The sequence below is a fragment of the Trichechus manatus genome, unplaced genomic scaffold, assembly GCF_000243295.1.
Source record: "Trichechus manatus latirostris isolate Lorelei unplaced genomic scaffold, TriManLat1.0 scaffold00093, whole genome shotgun sequence".
NCBI classification, from domain to species: Eukaryota; Metazoa; Chordata; class Mammalia; order Sirenia; family Trichechidae; genus Trichechus; species Trichechus manatus.
The window spans coordinates 8,502,551-8,527,795 of record NW_004444029.1 but is presented as its reverse complement, the minus strand read 5'-3'; the positions used below and the strand labels follow the sequence as shown (position 1 = coordinate 8,527,795).

Genomic DNA, 25,245 nt, shown 5'->3' with positions numbered 1-25,245 from the left:
CTGGTTTTGAGAGTGGAAGTGGTCACCGCCCCAGTGAGGCTGGCAGACAGGACGGGGGTGCATGGGGAGGAGGGGGAGCTATCCTGCTGTGCAAGCCCTTCTGAGCTGTTTTGATTGGCTGGTTTTGAAATTCTGTGTGCCTTGTCGGAACACCAGGAACACCAGGCACCCTGATACGTAAATAACAACAACAGTTTGCCGTCGAGTTGACTCTTGACTTATGGCGCCCCCGTGTGTGTCACAACAGAACTGTGCTCCACAGGGTTTTCGATGGCTGCTTTTTCAGAAGTAGATTGCCAGGCCTTTCTTCCGAGGTGCCTCTGGGTGGACTCAAACCTCCAACCTTTCCGTTAACAGCCGAGAGTGTTAACTGTTTGCATCACCCAGGTGTTTACTAAATGTCGCTGTCATTCTGCTTTTCTGTCTTCTACTTCGTGTCAGGAGGCAGGCGATGCTATGATGTCTTCCTGTTAGATTTCTAATCAGAATAGTAAAAATGTTTTAAGGATGGCATTCAAGGAGGTAAGTTTCAGTCATCTGGAAAAGCTATACACTTGGGATATCTTTATTCTCCAACACCGTGTAACTCATGAAAATATTTCTAAAAACACTTGCATTTATCCGAGTACTAAAATACAGTATCTAGTGTGCGGTAGGCCCTCAATTACTGTTTGCTGCAGATCAAATACATGAGCCGGTGGTGACCCCAATGAAAATACAAGCAACTTGTCTGTGCAAAAGGAGTGCATGTCTTCTTGAAGGAACTGACTCTGAACCAAGGAAGAATCTGGAACTGGAAAACCACACCGTCACGAGCTGCCGTCAAGTCGATTCAGACTCAGGGCAACCCCATGTGGGTCAGAGGAGAGCTGTGCTCCACAGGGTTTTCAGTGGCTGGGTTTTCAGACTGCAAAGATCACAGCCTTAGAAACCCTATGGGGCAGTTCTACTGTGTCCTTTAGGGTCACTGTGAGTCGGAATCGACCTGACAGCAGTGGGTTTGGTTTGGTTTTTCGATTTTTCAGAAGCAGATTGCCAGGCTTTTCTTCCAAGGCATCTCTGGGTGGACCTGAACCTCCAACCTTTCAGTCAGCAGCCGAGCACATGAACTGTGTGCACCACCCAGGGGCCCTGGAATTGAGAGAGCAAGGGCGCAACCAAGGATGGTTCAGTCTGAGTGGCCTGTGCCACTTAGTACTTAGGCTTCTCTGGTTTCTCGTGCCCCCAGGCTGAGACTATTCAATTTTGATTACACAGAAACTCATTTCCTAGTCCCAACTTGTGTGACACGTTTGAGTCACATCTGTCCCCCTCCAGTTCCCCCACATCAGGCACGCCCCACAGAGTTTTCAATGGCTGGTTTTTCAGAGGACGCCTGGTGGCGCAGTGGTTAAGAGCTCGGTCGCTAACCAAAAGGTCGGTAGTTTGAATCCACCAGTCGCTCCTTGGAAACCCTAGGGGGCAGTTCTACTCTGTCCTATAAGGTCTCTATGAGTCGGAAATGAATAGGCGGCAACGGCTTTGGTGTTTTGGTTTTGGTTTTTCAGAAGTGGATCGCCAGGCCTTTCTTCTGAGGCCTCTCTGGGTGGACGTGAACCTTTGACCTTTCAGTTAGCAGCCGAACACTTAACCACTGTGCCACCAGGACTCCTTCCTAATGGTCACACTGGACATTAAATAAACAAAGAACTGTCGCAGAAATATCCCGCAAGACTGCTGAAATGACAGCATTTATCTGCCTCAGCGACACTGAACTTAAAGACACCCAGGTTCGCCCCATTTCACACGCCTGCTGAGGGTCTCCGGCGTTCCTCCCGGCTGGCGGCGCCCGAACATGCCCCTGCCTCTGGTGGGCGCGGCCCGCCATTTTGTCAAGAAAACAAAACGCCTGTCTAGAGCTCCACACTTGGACTTCACTCACAGACACCATCTCCATGAAAACCTAATGAGAAAGTAATAAAAGTGAAGTATGGTTTATTAATATTCATGCTGCCCCCACTGAGAGCCACCAGATGTGCTCCATCATTAGACGGGGAGGCTGCCTATGCGGGGAGCTGGTCATCAAAGTGACCGTCCCAGCGGGCAGTTTCAGGATGGAGGTGAGGGCCTAAATATAATGGCACACCACAGAGGGGTCCTGGGCCACCTTTCATCACCGACTAGCTGGGGGGCCTCAGGGAACTCACGGTGCCTCTTGTAGGGACGCTGCCACTAGCAAGTGGGGCTGATGATGCCAAAGCAATGAACGGACCACATGTCACAAACAGAACAGAAACAAACTTCTGTGCCCACGCTGCAGAAACTAACAGACGTGAGCCTGAGGACATCACAAAGTAATTCAAGTAACAGTCAAGAACAAATCAAAGATGATTTACATGACAAAGTTCGTTAAAATTGGTAAAGAAAATAAGTTTCGGGGACGATGCGGAATTGGAACCCTCATGTGTTGCTGGTGAATGTAAAATGGTGAAGCCACTGTGGAAAGCAGTTTGGCGGTTTCACAAAAAGTTAAACATAGAATTACCATACCAAAAAAACCCCCCAAAAACAAAAAACCAAACCCACTGCAGTCCGGTTGATTCCGACTCATAGCAACCCGACAGGACAGAGTAGAACTGCCCCCTAGGGTTTCCAAAGAGTGGCTGGTGTATTCGAACTGCCGACCTTTTGGTTAGCAGCCAAGCTCTTAACCACTGTGCCACCAGGGCTCCAGAATAACCATATGATCCAGGAATTCCACTCCTAGGTATAAACCCCAAAGACTTGAAAGCAGGGACTCAAACAGACACATATACACCAATGTTCACTGTAGCATCATCCACAAGCCAGGAAGTGGAAACAATCTAAGCGTCCATCAAGAGAGGAACGGATAAACACAATGTGGTCTCTCCATACAATGGAGTATTATTCAGCCAGAAAGAGAAATGAAGTTCTGACACATAGCATGCATGATGAGCTATGGAAACATCATGCTGAGTGAAGTAAGTCAGACTCAAAAGGACAAATATATGATCCCACTTACATGAAATACCTAGAATAGACAAGTGTAGAAACACCACAGTGGATTAGTGGTTACCAGGGGCTGGGGGAAGTTATTGCTTAACAGGCACAGAGTTTCTGTTTGGAGTGATGGAAAAGTTTTGGAAACGGATAGTGGTGATGGCTCTGTAACATGGTGAATGTAATATGTAATGTAATGTAATGTATGTAATGTAATTGTACACTTAAAAATGGTTGAAATGGCACATTTCTGTTAGGTATATTTTACCACCGTAAGATTAAAAACAGCAACAATAACTTTCAGGAGCAGAAAGAACACATACTCAAGAAAAAAATTTAGGGAAGGGGAAGTTTACAAACAGCACAAAACACACCCTGCAAAAAAACATGTTTTGGACAAGCTACCCAAAATTATGGGGCAAGAATGAGTGGGGAATAAAACGGCCATAAAAACAGAGTTTAGTGAAACCTTATCCCACTTAACGCTGCTGAACTCTGGCCACTGTGGTTTCTGTCTGCTCCTCCTCACTGCGTTCTCCTCGAGGGAGGGGCACTTCCGAGGCACCACAGCACAGGGCTTTGCTTGTAACAAATGTTCAATACACGTTCCTAAAAGAAGGAGGAAAGACAGTAGCAACGAATCAGGATTTGGGGAGCAGCAGACATACTATGGATGTTCAAGACTTGGCCCTTGCCAGAAGGGTGAAGCATACCGCGGACCAGCAGAAAAACGCCAGCGCAAGGGGAGGAGGGGGAAGGCGTCGATACGACGTCAATGCCGAACTTTGGGGGGTCTGTCGGCACTGGGGGGAAAAATGCAAATATGTAAATACATATGTGGTAATATACACATTTCTTTCTTTTTAGGAAAATAAAATACCCAAAGATTAGACAGCCCCATAAAACAAAATGAGACTAATGGGGCACAACAGTCCAGGGACAAGGACTAGAAGGCAGGAGAGGACAGGAAAGCTGGTAACAGGGAACCCAAGGTTGAGAAGGGACAGTGTTGACATGTCGTGGGGGTGTTAACCATTGTCACAAAACAATATATGTACTGTTTAATGAGAAACTATTTGTTCTGTAAGCCTTCATCTAAAGTACAGTAAAAAAAAAAAAAAAAAAGAAAATATAATTATCTACAAGGCAGTCCAGGGTGCAGGAGGGGAGATGCAGTCTCTTCTGAGTAAGCAAGATAAACCAAAAAACCAAGCTAGCGCTGTCGATGCCGACTCATGGCGCCCCCATGTGTGTCAGAGCAGAACTGCGCTTCCTGGGGATTTCAAGGACTGTGGTCTTTTGGAAGCAGATCACCAGGCCTTTCTTCCAAGGTGCTTCTGGGTGGATTCAAACTTCTAACCTTTCAGTAGCTGAGCATTTAACATTTGTACCACCCAGGGACCCCTAGAGTAAGGAAGACAGTTGATGAAAAAGCAGAACGAAACGAAACCCATACACTTTGCACTTCCTCTAAATGACAGCACAAAAAATGGACAAAAATGTAAAGAAAGGGGAGAAGGAGCAGCAGGATGAGTCCATCAGCTGAGAGGGATCTGCATGTCCCTGGAGTCAACATTCTACAGGCCACATGTCTTCAAAGCATTTCCCTCTTCAGAGAGGTTCGAGTGTGTGCATTTCCACGGGCCAGTGCTGTGTGTGTGCGTGTGTGCGGGTGCACGTGTGCACTTTCATCCTCCCAGTCTGTAAGACGGCATTATTATCCCCGTGTACAGATCAGAAAGCTGAGGGCGAGAGGTTAAGTAACCGCCCAAGGACACACGGACAGTAAGCTACAGAGCTGGAATTTTATTTCAGGCTTGCCAACTCTAAAACCCACCCTACTGTACACTTTGGGAATGCTAACATTTCATAAACGAAACCTTCCATTCCAGACAAAGATTAGCCGTCCTTGTAAGATGGAGAAAGAGATTCCAGCCACACAGGTAGCTGCCTTCTCTCTGGGAAGTTTCTGGCTTCACCTCTTGTGCAGATAAACACCCACTCATCAGAGCAACACACACCGTCACCCCTAACACCGGTGTGACCGTGCCTCAGAGAGAGAGCCAGGAGAAAGCTGCTCTTTTTCTCCTCTAGTCAAGAAAGAAACAAATCACTTACCTTTATGCTTCAGCTTAGGTCCAGAAAGTATAAATCATCTTCAACAATCTGCTTTTGTAAGGATTTTTTAACCAACTCCTATAGCTCCTCCACAAATACAGCTCTCAAAGGTCCTCACGCTCTAGCTGGCCTTCCTAACAATTCTAGGGCCCATAGACAAACAGACCAAAAAGGGCCTAGCCCCAAGTCCCTAGGAAAATCTCATCCCATCTGAAACTCTCAGCCTGAAAACCTCTTTTAAACATTTCTAACTGATGAAAAATAAAATTCCTGAAATGATTTTCATGACCTCTGCAGCTCACAAAAGGCTTGTTGCTGCCGTGGTTGTTGTCAGCGGCTGTCAGCTGGCCCTGACACACGGCGACCCCAAGCACAGTGGGATGAAACGCTGCCGGATCCTGCACCATCCCCACGATTGGTTGTGGATCGGACATTGTGATCCACAGGGTTTTCATTGGCTGATTTTTGGAAATAGATCACCAGGCCTTTCTTCCTAGTCCGTCTTAGTCTGGAAGCTCTGCTGAAACCTGTCCAGCATCTTGGCAACCTGCAAGCCTCCAGTGACAGATGGCTGGTGGCTGCGCTGAGGTGCATCAGCTGGGAATCGAACCCTGGTCTCCCGCGTGGAAGAAGAGAATTCTATCACCGAGCCACCACTGTCCCCGGGAAAGGCGTGGGGGCTTATATCACAGCTCTCCATTAATAGGTCTCGTGGACTCTCTCATTCTCAAAATACCATCAAGTACAGAGGTTCATCAGCAGGACAGACACCAGAACAGACACAGGGCATGGACAGTCCTGCTGGTGGCGTAGGATTAACCCTCAAAACCAAAAAACCTAACTTGCTGCTGTTGAGGTGAATTCAGACTCACAGCAGCCCTACAGGACAGGGTAGAACTGCCCCACAGGGTTTCCAAGGCTGTAATCTTTATGGAAGCAGATTGCCACATCTTTCTCCCACAGAGCAGCTGGTGGGTTTGAACTGCCCACCTTGTGGTTAGCAGCCAAGCACTTAACCACTGTGCCACCAGGATTCCTGCCCAGGACACAATTATACAACAGATGTAAGCCAACAGGTCCATCCAACACAAGGAGGCATATGATACAGAGTGAAATGCAACAGGAATGCACAGCAGAGAAGGGAGAGACACAGAGGTGCAGCCTGAGTACGACCTTAAAGGACGAGTAGAATAAATAAGAGAGACAATAACCCACAACGAGCACGCGGCATCACCACCCGCCGCGGCAGAACTGCCCAGCAGCTGTTACCGCGCGGTGGTTGGGGCAGCGGATGGCGGGCGGAGGCGGTAGGAGCTGTGACCCTACCCGCCCCCGGCTCCGGGCAGCGTCTCACTCCCAGGGCCGCAGGGGTGTATCTCGTGACATGAACCCCCCGGCCGCCTGCTACGAAAGGCAGCACCGTGGTGTCTCGTCAGAAATGCTCCGTTTCAGCGGCAGAGCAAGCCCAGTAATCCCCACCTGGGCAGGCCAAACGGAAAGTGCCTGCGGTTGTGAGTTGTGCCTGCTAGATGGGAAGAGGGGTCGCGTGAACACACCAGGCCCTGCCTGCATCCTGTCACCTGGGCCACGTGTGCTCCCTCCTACGTCCTCCAACACAGCAAAGAGTTAAGTTTAGTTGAGGGGTAGGAGTCCCTGGGTGGTGCAAACGGTTAATGAGCTCGCCCTTTCGTTGAAAGGTTGGAGATTCTAGTCCACCCAGGGGCACCCTGGAAGAAAGGCCCGGCAATCTACTTCTGAAAAGTCAGCCATTAAAAACCCTATGGAGCTGGAGAAACCCTGTAAGTATAGAGTACAGCCCCCGGACACCCTTTTAACTCAGTACTGAAGTCACTTCTGAGGTTTACCCTTCAGCCAAAGATTAGACAGGTCTATGGGGCCGCTAAGAGTTGGAACTGACTCAACAGCAATGGGTTTGGTTTTTTGGTATAGGGCCAACAATCACACACGTAAGGATCGTGCCTCACAGTTCAATCATGTACACGAGACTAACGGGCACACCTGTCCAAAAGCAAAGCCGAGAAGGCAGGAAGGCACAGGAAAACGGACAAAGGGAAACAGGGAACCTGGGGTGGAGAAAGGGAGAGTGTTGACACATCGCAGGGTTGGCAACCAATGTCACAAAACAATTTGTGTCTTAACTGTTTAACGAGAAACTAACTTGCTCTGTAAACTTTCACCTAAATCACACACAAAAAAATATGAAGACTTATTTAAAAAAAAACAAACAAACCTGTGAAGCATAGTCCTACTGACACACGGGGGCGCCACCAGTTGGGGCTGACTCGATGGCAACTGGTTACTGGTTAGGTTCCCCAAAGAGTGTGTCAGGGGATGTGGACAGCGCCGGGAGTGGGAGGTTGGAGACTGGCTGGGTCCCCAGCACCAGGCAGGAAGGGGTCCTTCCCCCCTCCACAGCTGCCGGGCCTTTGAATGTAAGAGCCGTAGGTAAGGATGACATTCTGTCCATTATCATAACCACCTGAAGCTCTTATCCACACCATGCGGGGCAGGCCCTGGGCCCGGGCTGACCTATCAGAGCCCACTGCAGCGCGGGCTTGGCGAGGGCACGGGGGGGCTCTCACCCTGTGTGTGCAGGGGATGCGCACAGTGTGTCCACATGGTCTGGCCTGGGGAATGGCCGGCTGCGGCGGGCACAGACCCTTCACTTCAGCGAGCGCAGTGCCGCCGTCCAGTGTGTGCGTATGTCCTCACGGCACCCCTACCGGACAGGGAAGGACAAGCAAACAGGTGAGGAGCAAATCCCACCACGTCTGCAGGACCAGCACGCGCCAGGAGAGCAAACAACACGGAGAGCGCCGGAGGACGGGTCACCCAGGGTAGTGGGGGAGGGGAGGGCGGGCAAGGGGCGGCTTCGGCCAAAATGTGTCCCCAAGCTGCCTCGGCATCCAGAGGGGCTGGAGGCTGAGTGCTCTGCGTCCATTGGTATTCCAGGGGCCACTGCCGCAGAGTGGAGCATGCGTATGGCTCGGCCATGACCACGTGTTCCTGCCTGTGAGCTGGGGCAGGTGTGCGGCTCTGCAGCCCGCTGACCTACTGTGACCAGCACGTCGCGTTCTGTAAACACTCAAAGGCCTGAGTCGACGTCCAGCCAGAGGCTGGTCACATACAAGCTGTTGTGATCACTTCAAATAAGAGCATGTGGGACTCGCCAGGTGGCCACTTCCTGTGGTAAATACACGCTGGACTCTCTGAGATGTGCAACTTTACAGTTAAACCTCTGCCCACGTCAGCCCGTAAATCATCTTTCTTCTCCTCAGTTAGCTCCCCACATCAAACTTTCTCCACAGAACCCCCTCTTTGTTCCAGAAGGGAGTCTGGCCCATTTCTTTAGTGTGTTTACAACCCGAAGCACTCTGTCCAAGCGGGATGTGCCCATCAGGGAAGCTACTGTCCAAAGAGGCTTCGGACACTCCCCAGGGATGGGGTGGCCTTCTGTCTTCGGTGCCTGCTTTGGTGTCTGGGGTCGGGCACATAGTAGGTGCTCCATAGCACTCACAGAGGGAGGCTTACAAAGCAAAGCAATAAGATGATGATAAAGGTCTTTCTGTACAAACCAGGACATGCAATAGAAACATAAAAAGTTGAAGAAAATAAATAACCAGCACATTTCTGAGAGAAAAATCTATCTTCAGTATTACAGTTTCTGTCAGTACCAACAGAAACCTAATTTGTATCTGCGTGGCACCCAACGGAGAGTCACACGTGAGCACACTTCCAGCAGGCGCTTCTGGAATGTTCTCTCAACTGTGCTCCCAGCCTGGAGATGTCCTATCTACAGCTGATGTGTCCACCTGGGCCCGCCTGTGAGAACGTTGGGAACACAACAGGTAGAGGCAGGACAAGAAAAAGGAAACGCCAGGAGAGAGGACAGAGGGGCTGGCAGGTCACTGTGGTTGCTGTCAGTGGCCATCGAGTCAACTCTGACTCATGGCGACCTTGTGTACGACGGAACGAAACGCTGCCCGGTCCTGCACCATCTTCACGATAGCTGGTATACGCGATAGTTTCAGCCACTGTGTCAATTCACCTCATTGAGGGTTTCCCTCGTTTTCACTGACCCTCTACTTTAGCCAACAGGATGACCTTTCCCAGCAACTGGTCTTTCCTGAGCCAAAGTGGAAGGTTAGATATAATCCTGTGGCCGAGGCCTGAGGGGCTCTGTGGAGCTGGTCACCTGCATCACAATTAGTGAGCCTTCCCAGTTCACACCCTGCAGCACAGAGCGTCACCTCTCGGGTTCGTGGCTGAGGAAATGCTGTCAGAGGCTGAGAGACATGTCCGAGTCCCTGTGTCCACACCACTCCCCTAGACTGAGCCGCCAGCCACGCCACTGTCCCTCACGGAAAATGGGGGCTGAACTCAGCGTGGCTGCTCCCCAGGGTCTAAGCCCCAAGAAGACTATGCTCTATCTGGAAGTCAAATGAACGAACGGACAAGTGACAGGCAGACCACGCCCAGCGCCAGCTGCTGAGAGGAGAAACCTCGTGGCAAACTGGGCCCTGGGCTTCCCGAGGGATGGCTGGGCTGGGCTGGGGTCTGGTGGAGGGAGGGGGCGCGTCCTAGCGAGGGCAGGTGGCTGGGCATGCGGGGGCTCCCGGGAGGACAGTGGTGTGCCCATCAGCTGTGGGTACACGCCCATGTTGGGGGCTGCCCAGAGCTGTGGGTGCCAGGCTGGGGATGTGGATGTGGGAGCTGAGCCGGGGCCAGAGAGACACAGAGTCCAGGAACCAGAGCCTCCTAAGAACAGCAAGGAAAAACCCCAATGCTCCTCAGAGCTGCGCTGGCTAGTGGACGTGGAGGCGTGTGTGCGGGGGGTCAGAGGGGTGGGCAGGGCGTGGGGGGTGTGGAGAGACGGAGAGGGCATGGCAAGGTGTACAGTGCTGTGCTGTGGGGGGCGGGGGGGGGTTGGGGGCTGGAAAGGCATGGGGGGCAGGGAGGCATGGGGGGCTGGAAAGGTGTCGGGGGCAGAGAGGAATGAGGAGCCAGAGGAGTGTGGGGGCAGGAAGGAGTGAGGGGCTGGAGGGGCATGGGGGTAGGGAGGAGTGAGAAGCTGGAGGGGTGTGGGGAACAGGGAGGAGTGCGGGCTGAGGGGCATGGGGGGCACACAGGGCAGCATGCAGTGAGCTCATATCTGCAGAGACAAATGACCTGTGACTGGGGAGTGTCAGAGAAAACCCTGCGTCTTAAGCCGGCTGCTCTGAGCTGCAGGGAGATCACCCGTATACAACATTTACATGCTACCGACCCTCTTGTTTCTTCTATGGAAACAAGCCAAAGCTCTTGCTACTGGGGAAGGGAGGAAGGAGCCTGGCTCTGTGCCCAGCATGTGGCCTGGCCATGGCCTCATCACCCTCGATCACTGCGGGGTCAGGCCCTCAGAAGCCCACCACTCAGCACTGGACAGGACCAGCCACCACACCCGAAATGGTGGACAAGCCTCCTCCCTCCAGGTGGGCCAGGGACTTTCTGCTTCTCTGTCATACCTATGAAAATCCCCTCATGTGGGGGCCCTAAAGAGGCCTGTGGCACAGTCGTTAAAGTGCTTGGCTGCTAACAAAAATTGGGGAAAAAAAAAAAAAGGGTTGGCAGTTCAAACTCGCCAGCCGCTCTGAGGGAGAAAGATGCGGCAGTCCACTTCTGTAAAGGTTACAGCCTTGGGAACCCTGTGGTGCCATTCTACCCTGTCCTCTAGGGTTGCTATGGGTTGGAATTGACTTGACGGCAGTAGGTGTTGTGTTTGTTTTTATGCGAGCCGTGCTGTGGGGTGAAGCTCCTCTAGGATGACGGAGCTTTCACACACGTGGGTGTGCAGTCCAGGGCATGATGACTCTGGACTCGAGGGAAGGACCCTGGACATGGGGCTGGGAAAATCGATGTCACCAGTACTGAACCTTCTCTGTGCTTTGGACGTCCCGGCATTTCAGGGCTAACTGTTCCCACCTCTGCTTCTAGCAGTCACCGTCCTTAGCTTTCAGGGGACACATCCGTGACCTGCACAAGAAGCAGCACATAAATAAACGGCATGATAACAACGTTTCCGTCACCAGAGCCGCCTACTCCCCAGAGTGGTTTTCACGGTTCTAGAAATGACTGTCCCCTCCAGCCATCCTGTTGCAGGATAAACAAAATGACCCCTTCCACCCAAACACAGCACAGTAAAACAAACACAGGGAGAAAAAGCAGGCAAGGTAATGCTTCAGGGTTTAATATTATCAACAATTTCCTTAGAGGCCTTTAGGGGTAAGTGTATATTTAAAATGTTCCGTTTAAAAATATTTTCAAAAAAAAAAACAAAAAACAACCTCACAGACACACAGTTCTATGAGTCTTAACGCCTGGACAAGCTTGTGTTGCCCCCATCGTGGTCAGCATAAAGAGCAGTCCCATCACCCCAAAACTTCGGGGCTGCGGCTCAGGGTGAACAGTGACTTACAAAGAGAACATCACCGACTCACTAGGCGCCGGGTCTATTTGTATTCTAGGGGTTCACACTTGATGCATTTTATTGCCAGTGGACATTCTAATTTACAAAAAGGAGAGGACCAGAAGTCCCTCACTGGAGGTCAGCGGATGACAGAGACGTGGCACCTGTCTCTGATGCTCTGGCCAGGGAACATGATTTTATGGTCAACGGCTACACAGATAAGGCTGTGACCAGAGACAGTACTTCTTGTCCCAACTCAGGGCTGGGAGGAAGGTCCAAACACAAGGATGCTGGGGGCCAACTAACCTGCCTGCTGCCACTACACCCACACGCATGCACACACACACCATGCACACACACCCACACGCATGCACACACACACCATGCACACACACACACCATGCACACACACACCATGCACACACACGCATGCACACACACACCATGCACACACACACACCATGCACAAACACAAGCACACATACCACAGCCACTACACATACATCCACACTCACCAAACACACTCACACACCACACACATACATATCACACCCACATCACACCCACACACACCACACATGCATACACACCATCACACACAAACATAAATACCACACGCACATACATACGCACACACACGTACCACACCCACCCACCACACGTTCACATACTACACATACAGCCACACACCACACCCTCACGACACACATACATACCACATCTACACAACACACATATACACACTATACATACCCACACAACACACATATACACACTATACATACCCACACACCACACATGCATATACATGCATACAGACATGCACACATATACATACCATACCCGCACACCACACACACACTACACCCACACACATACACCACACATACACACACCACACATACTCACACCCCCCCCCACTCACACCCCTGGCTGTGTGCTTAAGCACAGACCGCAGCCCTCCACGTCTTTACTTCGGGCACCAGCGTCGCAGGGTTTGGCGATGACGCCTGCGCCCCGAGTCACGCACGGGCACCCGTCTTCCACGCCATGTCCTCATGGTTTGCTCCCCTCCCCTTCCCCACTCAGGGTCAGAGGCCACCCCTCTCCCATGCTAACCCCTCACTGCTGCGCTGGGCACAGCCCTTCTGACACAGAGCAGCCCATGGCACGACGCCCACGCCCACACTTAGGCACTCCTTCATGTGCCACCTGCTGAATGCACAGCGTAGGGCTGGCCACCAGTGTCTGCGGAGGAGAGAGGAATGCCTGACCCCAGGGCCAGTGGGTGGTGGGGAGGCGGGACACCAGGCAAATAAAACCAGGTGCCACAGAAGAGGCCAGTGAGTGGGGAGAGAGCTGGGGAACGCACAAGCGTCAGCCATGACAGCTTCAGGCGCCGTCTCAATTAGTCTTCACAACAGCCTGATGAACTGCTGCTATTTGTCCATTTTAAGAGGAGGAAAAAAAAACAATGAGCCTCAGAGAGGTTTAGGAACTTGCCTAAAGCCACACAGCAATAAAGTGGCAGACTTAGAATTCAAACCCAGGTCTGTCTGCCACAGACAGCCATGATGGTAAAAATCATGACAGTGATGACAACAGCAGTTAATAGTAGGAAAAAACTAATTCTAGAAGCTAACATTTATTGAGAGTCCCTGGGCGGTACAAACAGTTACGGTGTTGGGCTGCTAACTGAAAGGTTGGAGGTTTGAATCCACCCAGAGGTGCCTTGGGACAAAGGCTGGTGAGCCACTTCCCTATAGAGCACAGTTCTACCCCGACAAACATGGGGTCACCATGAGTCGGAGTCGACTCGATGGCAACAGTTAACAGTTACTGAGTACTTGCCATGTGCCAGATGCATGGTGAACATTCTAGGATTAGCCTTATTCTCTCCAGGAGAGCATGGTTCATTTGGCTCTTAGGGATGAAGACAAAGTTAATGGGAACCTGCCTTGCATGGCCACAGAAAAGCCGTGAAGGGGCTGCGCAGCCCCGTGGACACCCTATCTCCTCGTGGGCACACACTGGCCGCTATGCTCAGACCCTGCTTGAGGCTGAGAAGTCGTTTCTAAATTTCTGACAAGGTGCAATGGGACCGGACAGGGGCTAGCTGATTCCAGGGACTGATTTTCTAGGAGTTGAGTCAGTTGTCTTCAGGTTCATGCTCAAATCTCACAGGTGGAGAGACAAGGTGGGAATTGACATTTCTGGTGAGATGTGTATGTTCCTCAGGAGCCTGGCATTGGGGCCCCTCTGATGCGAGCTCAGCGATGGTGCACAAGGGCGCAGGGTGCAGGGAGATCGTGCGGGTACTTGTGTGAAACAAGAAACCGGGCAGGCATGGGCTCTGCTGTGTGGCGAGCATAGAGCTATAAAGCACAGGGGGCCACTGAGACCATCCACTCGTTCACCGGTCAGCAAGTCACACTCGCCCCTTTAGCCAATGTGCCTCACTGAATGCACCATGGATGCAGTCTACATGGGGAACATCGGGACCTCCACCCTTCTCCATATGTCTGACAGACTCAGAACGCAGCACCTGCCCGCTTGGGGACCAAGTGCAAAGCCCAGCCTGAGTTCACCCCCAGCTGGCAGGCTCTCCAGTCTGAAAGGGGAGAGGGATGGAGGCAATATTCATTATCAGTAGCTTTAAAGTCAGATCCTCAACTCCCCAAACCCAGAGCTCAGAACCCTAAGCCTATCATTCTTGAATTTTCCGGCACCGGTGGCATCGTCCCTGTGAGACACAGCACAGGTCACTTGTGGGGGCATGGGGGCTGATGACCAATGCATGCTGGGGCTCACATTCTGGGGCCCTCGGGATGCACGTTCCCCGACCTCTACCATGACTGTGGGAGGCAGCCCTGTGACCCCCATGGCCCTGCTCTTCTGGGTCTTTTCTGCACCTGCTCAGGCCACTAAGCCCCGCCCCCTAAGCACAGCCCAAATGAACAGGAGAGCTGACCTCCTTGAGGGTGACCCTCCACCAGGGAGGACCAGGCCCCAGCCTCCTGCCCTCCCAACATGTGATTTGGGGGGCCTCTAGGTGATTCTCGGAGGTGGACCAGAGCCCCTGCTATCCATAGCAGCCCCCCAATAGTGGGGCTATCACTCTGCCCCCCCAATTCTGCATTCTGGGACCATCTCCCAGACAGACCACCTGCTCCCAGCCCTTGTCTCGGGCTCTGCTCTTGGGGAAACCCAAACCAAGACAACTGCTTCCACAATGTCCCCCTCAACCTGCCCAGGAACAAGGGCCACACCCAGCATGCCCAGCGCCCTGACACTCCAGCAGTCCTGGCTGTGGGCTTGCTCTCCTCTGTCTCCTTAGGGCCCTGAGGAGCCAGCAGGCAATGAGGTGGATGGAGGAAGGGAGCCCAGCCAGTCCTGCACGGCTTGGAGGGCTGGGGGCACGGTCTGCCCAGACCAGGAGGCAGACATCTACTGTCTCCGGAAGGGCAAAGGTCAGGGGAGCCAGAAGCAGGAGGGACAAGTGCCGGATCAGGGGGGGGGGGCGCCCAGGACCCCCACGTATGAAGGCTGAGCAGCTGGGACTTGGTGACCCACGCTCTGCTCAGCGTAAGGAGAGACATCCATGCGGACAGACCCACACACAAGCCTGGTGCCTGGGACATGCGCTCTGTTACCGGTTTGGGGCAGACGTGGCAAGTCGAGGGCTGGGCCTCCTCCTCGGTGCTGACAGCTCATTCAGAAGCACAGTGCCTGGCAGGCACATCCTCGGATTCCAGAAATTACTGCTGGGTGTCACTGAGGGTGGAGCGCCACGCCAGGAGCCCCTCAGCCGTAGTGCCGCATCTACTGTGAATCCCCCAAAGACGAGGCCCATGTGCACCTCCTCGTTCTCCCCAAACATCCCCTCCTCACTGCCCTCTCACGGGCCAGCTCACCAGCCCACACAGCCTCTCCAATGGCTACGCACAAACTAGTTTTGGACCTCACGCCCACCGCCACTGTGGTCTAGGGGTTTGGCCACAAGTGATCTGACAACTGTGCCCTGTGGTGGGGTTGCCACTACCCCACAGGGGGCCAGTGGCTCTACACTAGGGTCCTCGATTCTCTTCCCTCACCATGACAGAAGGAGCCTCGGTGGCACAGTGGTTAAGCGCTCGGCTGCTAACCGAAAGGTCAGCAGTTCGAATCCACTAGCTGCTTCATGAGAGAAAGATGTGGCGGTCTGCTTCCATAAAGATTACAGCCTTGGAAATCCTAGGGGCAGTTCTACTGTCCTGTAGGGTCGCTATGTGTCAGGATCCACTCAAAGGCAACGGGTTTAACCACAACATGGTCCAGGGTACATCCTCGGTGGGGTGATGGACTTCTGCGCCCAAGCCACCTAGAAGGGCATGTCTCCAAGCCTAGGAATCAGCCGGGGGGTCTGGTAGAATGCAGGCTGCCTGGCCCTGAAAGTCAGCCGGGGGGTCTGGTAGAATACAGGCTGCCTGGCACTCCAGGGGGTCTGGAAGAACACAGGCTGCCTGGCCTCACCCTAAAAGCCTGCCTGGCCCTCACCCCAAGAGTCTGCCTGGCCTCACCCTAAGATCCTGCCCCTTAGGTTTGCTTTGCAACCCAGGAATTGCCACCCGGGGATCCTGTTGGTCCAGGAGGCCCCTTGGGCCACACTGTGAAAATCACTGGTCTACACTGCAAGCTTTGGGGACACACAGTTGGCAGCACGGCAGAAACCTGGGTCAAGTTTCCCGGACCTCATCTCTCGGGCCTCAACGCTGCTTCCGCCCCTGGCCCTCGGTCTCCAGGGCCTCGGGCTGGCTCAGGCCCGTGGAGGCACACGCATATCAGTGGTGTTGACTCTGCGTGACCTCGTGTGTGCATGCATGTGGCTGCGTGTCCCTCTGCGGTGGGAATCGAGGCACAGGAGCACGTCCACGTGCAGAGCTGAGCACAGGCGTCTGTCACCCAGGTGCTCTCACGCACACCTGTGTTTGCCGTTTTCATGCAGGTGCTCACGCTGTGTCATCCGGGTGCCGGGGCAGAGATGCTCAAACACGTACGGGGCCTCCTGCCTCAACGGCTATATCTTGTTGTTGGGTGTCATCCAGTCGATTTTGACTCACGGTGACCCCATGTGACAGAGCAGAACCGCCCCATAGGGTTTCCTAGGCTGTAAGCTTTACTGGAGCGGATCACCAGGTCTTTCTCCCGTGAGCCACTGGGTGGGCTTGAACTGCCAACCTTTCAGTTAGCAGTTGAGTGCTTAACTGCTGTGCCACCAGGGCTCCTTAACGATTGTATACCGAAGACCATTTTAACTTCACATTATTTCACCTTACAGCTGAAGGTCCTAGTGACGAGCATGAGGGACAATGAGAGCGAATCCAGCAGCCCAGATAACATACTGATCACTTCTCCGCAGAAGAGAAGCCGCAGACCTAAAAGCCTGCACGCTTCCAAAGGTCTCCCCAGACTGAAGCATTCACTTCATATTCCCCGGTGTGAACTGGCCCCTTTCCTGCTGTTTCTGTGAGGAGTGAAGGACAAACTGATTTACAGAGGCGGAGGCTGCGCGGCACCTGCTTTCGGAGCCAGCGCTCCATCACATCTCCCTTGCCAGCACTTAGGCTCCACCTAACTTGTGGGTACTGGCTCTTTATAACTGGCACAAGCCGGGCACTTTCTGAAACGACTTTATGAAGCTGTGCCTTGTTTGCAGTGACTTCTATTTCCAGCCCAGAGGATGGCACTTTGGAATATGCCCTGCTCCCTGTTGGTGGTGCAGAGGCTACAGAATTCCTGGTTTGAGGCCAAGGTCAACCCCTAGGAGAGAACACTGTCTCTGGCCACATTGAGCCACCAGCGCTGGCCAACCGTCTGGTGAGCCCAGCCCTGGTCACATGGGCTCCAGATGCGGGCGTGTGACAGCTGGGTGTCGACGCTCTGTGAGGAATGAGTCAGTGAGCGGGGACAGGCCAGGACCGGGGCTGAGGCCTAGTCACTCGACAGCAGAGGTGGGATTTGAAGAGCAGAGCCTCAGAATTGCACCTCGGAGACAGCAAAGTCGCCAAACAAAACAGCAAACCAAGCAGGTTCTCTCTAAGTCAGTTCTGCAGTCAGAGTCTGAGACCCATGGAAAGCAAGTGAGGAAAGGCCCCCATCCAGCCTCGGGTCTCTTCCCTCGGTTCCTGAATAGCTACGACTGTCTCCTAGCTTCTGGGTCTTCCTACCCTCGCCAGCCTGTTTTTTTTCCATTGCAATTGATTTACACTATCATTAACTTATGAAATTCCTCCTTTGTGCAAGAGTTTACAAAGGCTCCCGACACTGGCATCCAGATTCCATCCAAGCCCCCCAGATCCACATTCAAAACTCACTCCCCTCATCATTCTTTTCTAACCTAGGCTCCCGCCCCTCACCGTGTTACTGTCATCGTCCTCATCTTCCCTGACTTATTCCCATCTCCACGGCCCCAGCCTCCCCACTGTACGACTGACCTTAAGATTCCTCCATTCGGCTCTTCCTCTATAGCTGATCAGCTAACCAGTTGCTGTTGAGTTGTTTCTGACTCCTGGTGACCTCATGTGTCAAGAGTAGAACAGTGCTCCACACGGTTTCCAACAGCTGATTTTTTGGAAGGAGATCACCAGGCCTTTCTTCTGAGGCACCCCGGGTGGACTCAAACCTCCAATCTTTCAATTAATAGGTAAGTGCATTATATGTTTCCACCACCCAGGGACTCTCAATAATGGTCTTAAGTGCCTCAAATTAAGTCTAAGCCCCAAACCCGTTGCCGTTGAGTTGATTCCAACTCACAGCGACCCTACAGGACAGAGTAGAACTGCCCCATAGGGTTTCCAAGGAGCCGCTGGTGGATTTGAACTGCTGAACTTTTGGTTAGCAGCCGTAGCTCTTAACTACCGTGCTGCCAAGGCTCTCAAATTAATTCTAGACGAGAGTATTTTGAATCACTCAGAAGAGAAACAAAACCCTGCATATTTAATCACTGACTGTCCTTTGCCTGAACAACATGTCTTTTTCCCTTTTCTTTCTGAGAAGAGAGTTTAACACTTGACCTTGTTTTTTAGTTTTCTGGTCATGCTGATAGAGGAAATGCCCTAGCACCAATTTACTGCTTGCTCAAAAGTATGATTAAAAAAAAAAGAACTGGCATCCACGTGGAATTAAGTAAGGAAGTGGGAGGGACTCCAAAGGTGAGGTAATACAATAAAGGGATTACCTGCAACTCTGTCCTTGGGTGTAAGGACAGAAAGGTGGCACCTGGAGGAAGTCCATTCTCCCTGGAGGGGTGTGTCTCTAGGGGTGGTCTAAGACCCTGCACCTCTCCCCTGCCATCCCTGAAGGGTCTCTGGGCTGGGGCACTTGCCTGCAGAGATCTATCTGGTCCTTAACAAGCTCTCCAGGTGACCCTGGGGGCAGAGCAAAGCTTGAGAACCACTGCAGATGACAGGGTAACTATGCAAAGGGCCTTGACTGAAGGGGAGACCCAGGCACCAGACTTTAAAAAGCCTTAAAGGAAAAAAAAAAAGCAGCCTTTGTTTATAGAAAAAAACACACAAACAAGACTAGCCTCACAGGATCCCAACAGCAATAAGCCCTCACCAAGGCCACGGAAAGGCCCAATAGCCGGGAGAACAGTCCCTTCCCTGCCACACAGCCTACTTGTCCAGGCCCCCAGCATCTCTATAAAATGCTGTTCCGTGTCACTAGGCCAGGAAGATGCCGGGGCGAGCCATAACATGCCAGGGGCTGGACATGTGCCCATCTCAGATGGCGACCCCACGAACATCAGAGCAGACCTGTGTTGTGTGGGGTTTTCAGTGGCTGATTTGTCGGAAGTAGACTGCCAAGGCTTTCTTCCAAGGTGCCTCTGGGTGGACGTGAACCTCCACCTTCTTGGTCAGCAGCTGAGTGCGTTAGCCGTCTGCACCACCCAGGGACTCCTAGGTCCAGGGGAGCTTGGTGGGAAACAGATCTGGTAGGACCGGGGTGCCTGACGGCCCTGTCAGAGGCCAATCCCACGTGGATGATGTCTCCCCGACGCAGCTCCAGTGACACGCTCTCAGATGCAGCTGAAGCCTCTCCCTGCTTTCCCAGGGGCTCGACAAGGGACACACGGAGGGCCTGCTTGCCCTCCCAAGGCAAAGCAGCTGAGAAAACGAGCCTGAGCACCGTGGCCTGGCCTTGGCCGCCCCACAGCTAGGACTGAAGGAGACTGGAAGCTCAAGACTGCCCTCGGAAATGCTACTGATATGCTGGGGAGCAAACGCCTCCAGGGCCCCATGAGGCGGGGATGGGTGGACACTGAACTGGCCGTGCCCTCGAGACTGGGGCTGGGCGGCAGGGGGCCTGGGGGCGCTGGCCCTTCTGGACAGAGCGGCCACGGAGGGGAAGAGGCTACCCTGCTCCGAACTGTAGGCAGCAGTCAACTGCAAGCTAAAGATGGGGTGACATCACAGACAAAGGGGCCTTCAGAGGGAGTTGGGGGCCTCTTGTGAAGCGGGCTGCCATAAAACAAGCCCCAAGCCCCGCCCGAGGCTTTCCAAAAGGCTCCACCTTGTCAGCAGAGGCTGGCAGGGAGAGGGCCCACGTCCTCCTCCCAGCTCCCTTTACAGACGTCCACTGCCCCTGGTCCCCGGTTCTGGGACCTGACCCCCCCCCAGCATCAGGGCAGACTCAACGCAGGTGGACGCACTGCTGCATCTGTCGGGGGAGGGGCGGGTGAGTCACGTGGGCTTGAGAAGGTGAGGATGCGAAAGGGCTGGAGACTCCCAAATTAAACCCGCTCACTCGACTCCTTAAATCTTGCCCTTAGCTCGCACTCTTTTAAATAAACCAAAAAAAGAAAGAAAGAAAAAACCTCATGGCCGTCGAGTCAATTCTGACTCAGAGACCCTATAGGACAGAGCAGAACTGCCCCATAGGGTTTCCAAGGCTGTAATCTTTACGGAAGCAGACTGCCGCATCTTTCTCCTGTGGAGCAGCTGGTGGGTTCAAGCTGCCGACCTTTCAGTTAGCAGCTGAGTGCTTACCCATCGCGCCACCAGTGCCCCTGCCTTCTAAATACGGCCTTTAAAAGTCTTTTTAACGAGTCCCCACGCTTCATTCTCAGTGAATGTTACTAGAAGTGCTGCTCTATGTTCCCACACAGTGATCCAGGAGAAGGGCAGTGGCGGCCCCTCAGCACCTCACGCAGCCAGAACCCATGCGCTGAATGTGCAAAACTTAATCTACAACTGCAGTGGCAGCTCCTGGGGACCCGGAGCTGGACAAAGCTGGGTCACAGAAGGGCCAGGCGCTTGCACAAAGTGGGCTCTGGACGCCTGCTGGCCTCATTGGGCATACATCTGTCAGTCACCCAGACTCTTCTCCAACCCCCTCCGCCTGGTATACAGGTGGACCAAGTTTCCCGTTTCAGGGGCTGCACCCAGCTCCTGCCTCCCTTCCTTCCCAGAGCAGCCGGGATGAGCAGCACCTGCTCCAGGGCCCACTGGGCAGTCCCTTAGGGCAGCAGGGACAGACACAGCTGCAAAGCCAGGAAGGGAGCGAGTGGGGGGAAACCAAGGCAGCAGGAGGCCACCCCAAGCTGGGCAGCCAGGTAAAGACCTCCTAGATGGGGGTGTGTGGGCCTCTGAATTTAGTGAGGGGAGCAGTCAGACTGGAGCTGGCATCACTCAGGAATTACCTGCCCAGAAAGGCGATGGGCAAGGAGAAACCACACAGGTAGAGGGATGGAGGGACATGGGGCAGGGACCTGGGGAGCTGGATCATGTGGCCACAGAGCTCCCAGGGAGGAGAACGGAGGCTGTCTGCTGAGCCCCCCCCCCGAGGCTGAGAGAAGAGGTGGGAAACCCTGCTGAGACACTCAGAGGGTGCGGAGGTCACAGCAGTCTGGTGTGGGGGGCGGGTGGTGCCTGGCTGGGGGCCATGGGGTGGGGAGGGGGAAGCAGGAAACGAGGAAAGCAAGTGGAGGGCCGTACGAGGCCAGCTGCAGACCGGCCGCAGGTAGGTGCATCCACGGGGCTCTCACTCGATGCCCAACAGGCCCTGTGGCCCAAGGCCGTGTGGAGATGGCCCGCCCACAATCGGGGCAGGTCTCGCAGAAGGGCCAGGACCCCAGTGAGCACCGGGATTGTGGTTTTATTGCCCATGTGCTAACCCCTTAAGCGTGGATCAGGCCTATCTTCCGGGAGCTTGTTTCTTGTCCACTTCCATTCCCACTCGGCTGTCCGATGTTACCTCCCCCACCCCCAGCTCTCCCCACAAACCACGGCAGGCCTGCAGGTGCTGCGTGCCAAGCAGAGCGCTGCGGCTGCGTCACTGTCCTCCACCACCCACCAACCCCACGGACTGGGCGGTGGGGCTCTTCCCAGGTCACGGGTCAGGAAACGCAAGCTCACAGAAGCTATGTGCTTTGCCTACATCACACAGCTGGTGAGGGAGGGACTCAGGCTCCAGCCCAGGACTTCGTGGCTCCAGAGCCGGGCCAGCATCTGAGAGGTCCTCAAAGGCAGGGGGGCTTGCTTCCATCCTATCGTGGCTGCATCCCTGCCCCTAGCGCTGGCCTGGCACACATCAGGAGCGAAATAAACATGTGTTGAATGGGCAAATGAATACTTTACATGTCCTTACAATGGCGCTACAATTCTTCCATCACCCTGACTCAAATTCAAAGTGATCTCCCACAGAGTAAGCTGAGTGGCCTCCCAGGCCAAAGATTCTCCCTTCTTCCATCCATCTTTCACATGACGTCAACAATCTTCACAAAACACCACACTGTAAAAGCCTCCCGCACGTGCTCAGCTGTCAAGGATGTGTTTCCACCTCCTTAGCCTGGTATTTAAGACCTCTAGTAATCTGCTCCCTATCTATGCTTCCAACCACACCTCCCACCACTCACAAGTCCTTTGCTCTGGCAGGCAGTATTCTCTCATGTCCGGCCCTGACTTCAGTCATGCAGGCCCATCTCTCCTCTATCACGTGGACCCCATACCCACCCCGCCTCCACGAAGACCTGCCCCCCTAGCAGGACTCAGCCATCACTGCCAGCTCTGAACATCTGCACCAAGCCTCTCACTAGGCTCCATTCTCATCTGGCTCCTAAATGTCACTTCCACGCACAAGTCTTAGTCCCCCAGTTAACATCAGCTGAGACAGCAACTGTAGGCACACACTTTCATCTCGCCCGCAGCGACCACCATGCACATTTGCGGTGAATGCCATCAGTGATCAGCCTCTCCTGGCTATCTCAGCGCGGATGGCCTTACCTGTAATATCTAGACTGCAGGTAGGTAGAACACACGGCCTTGGACACGTGACTGGCGGAGCCGAAGTCGATGACCTTGACCCTGTAGGGCTGTCTGGATGGATCCACCAGCATGATGTTCTCCGGTTTGAGGTCCGCATGGATGAGACCCAGACTCTTTAGCTTCATCAGGGCTGTGGCAACCTGCTGGAGGACGGGGCGAATGTACTTGAGGGGCAAGGGGCTGAACTTGTTCTGCTTCAGAAAGTCATAGAGGTTCTGCTCCAGCATTTCAAACACCAGGCACGTGTGGTTCTTGTGCTGGAAGCACTCGTAAGCCCGGACAAAGTTGTAGTCGTCCGCGCTCTCGGTGCTCAGGCGGGCCAGGATGCTGACTTCGATCTGGCCCTGCCGGGCGTAGGACGGGTGGTTCTTCAGGATCTTGATGGCCACGATCTCGTTGGTACCCCGCTTCCAGCACTTGACCACTTGCCCAAACGTCCCTCGGCCCAGAAACTCGAGCACCTCGTACGTGTTGGTCATCGAGCACAGCACCTCATGCTGGACCAGCTGGTAATCACCCTCACTGTTGGAGCCGCTGTTTTTGGAGGTGGCAGTCGATGTTGTGGCAGTGGCTACGGTGGCCCCGCTGGCATTATTCTGAATCATGGGTGGGTGCTCTTCGATGATCTGCACGCTGCTCGTGTTCTCGATCTCCTCGCTTTTACGCTTGAGCCCGCATTTCTGGTAGGTATCGAGAAGGCTCACAGTGCTTCGACGCATCAGGTTGTGCGGTCCCCCGAGGACCTGTCCGCTGACAGAAGTGCTGCTTGCTGATGTTACGACAATGTGCCCGGTGCTGCCTGGGAAGATGACGGTCTGCTCGTAAGGTAGGCTGGGGTTTGGGATGGGCAAGGAGGTGCTGACGGTTGCGGTAGCTGGCTGCGATGGCGGTACGTTCTTGCTCTGGCTGTAGGCTTTGCTGAGAGAGCCGTACCCAGTCATGTCCCAGTTGGAGCTAGGCTCGACTTTCAGTTTCTTCACACTGCAGAAGGCACTTGATTGAAGGGTGGGAGGGGAGAAAACTTGCACACGTGAGGCCATACCTACAAGAAAAGGAAAGGGAAACATCAGCTTCCTCAAAGTCACCAATGTGGGCACTGCTCCACAGATCCATCTCAGCTCTGCTCAGCAGTCTGGCCTTAGAGAATATTCTCCTCCCACTTAAAAATAGGTTTGGGAGAGCAAATCTACTTCACGCAGAAGCACAGGTGGTCACTCCGTCCGTGGGACCACGTGGCTCCAGTGTCCACCCGCTACCATCAGGAGGGAGCAGAGCCAGGAATACGGCTGAGATTCAGAGACAGAATATCAGGATTTAGTTCATCACTGACTTTTTTTTTTTTAAATAGACTTTAGTTTTTAGAGCAGCTCGAGGTTTACAGAGAAACTGTGCAGAAAGGACAGAGTTCCCATATATCCCCTTTCCTCCCCACACATAGTTTCTCCTATTATTGACCTTGTGCACTCCTGTGGTACATTTGTTACAAGTGCTGAACCAATACTGATACACTGTTGCTAACTAAAGCCCATAGTTCACATCAGGGTTCACTCTTGTGTTGGACAGTTCTATGGGTTTTGACAAATGTGTGGTGGCCTGTGTCCGCCATTACAGCATCGGGCAGAATAGCTTCACTGGCCTTAAAATACCCTGGGCTCCACGTATTCATCCCTCCCCTACCCCAAACCCCTGGCAACCACTGGTATCTATAGTTTTTCTTTTCCCAAAATCATCTAGTTGAAATCACACAGTATGTAGCCTTTTCAGACTGGCTTCTCTCACTTAGCATAAGGTTCCTCCATGTCTTTTCGTAGCTTGATAGCTCATTTCTTTGTATCACTGACTAATGCTCCATTGTATGGATGCATCACAGTCTGTTTATACATTCACTGACTGAAGGACATCTTGGGTGCTCACCATTTACTTTTTGATGACTATTAGTTTATAACAGACACTGATTCTTCCTTAGTTCTCACTGTGTTGCATCCTACTGTAACTGAAGACCCTATCAGCTGGCCTGGCTAACTGCTGTGTTCTTAGTCACCCCACACGGTCAGCTCTGCTGTGTCCCAGACCACAACTGTCAGTTTCACTTGCTTGAAGAAACCTGTTCCTATCAAACCCGGTCATGCAGCCACTCACAACCCGCTGGCTTCTGGATGGACCATAACTACCCCCTGCCCTCTTAGGCACCTTAAATGACTCCTGTAGGGTTGAGCGGACCAGCACATGGTCTGTCTCGTTGAGACCATCTAAAACATTCCATCAAGGAGCCCCTGTGGTGCAGTGGTTAAGTGCTCAGCTGCTAACCCAAAGGTCAGTGGTTTGAACGCACCAGCCACTCTGCAGGAGAAAGAT

At 53.2% G+C, this 25,245-nt stretch overlaps 1 protein-coding gene across 2 annotated transcripts in view; it reads right to left on the bottom strand.

Annotated features, from left to right (window-relative positions):
* Positions 1–24,117, bottom strand: part of HIPK2 (homeodomain interacting protein kinase 2) — a 106,103-nt gene extending 81,986 nt beyond the window's left edge. For both annotated transcript variants that reach the window (XM_023736880.1, XM_004382385.3), the window contains exon 1: positions 22,849–24,117. In XM_023736880.1, the coding sequence (XP_023592648.1) occupies positions 22,849–23,957 (1,109 nt within the window). In that variant the 5' untranslated portion in view covers positions 23,958–24,117. The remainder of the gene's footprint in view (positions 1–22,848) is intronic.
* Between the last annotated feature and the right edge of the window lie 1,128 nt (positions 24,118–25,245).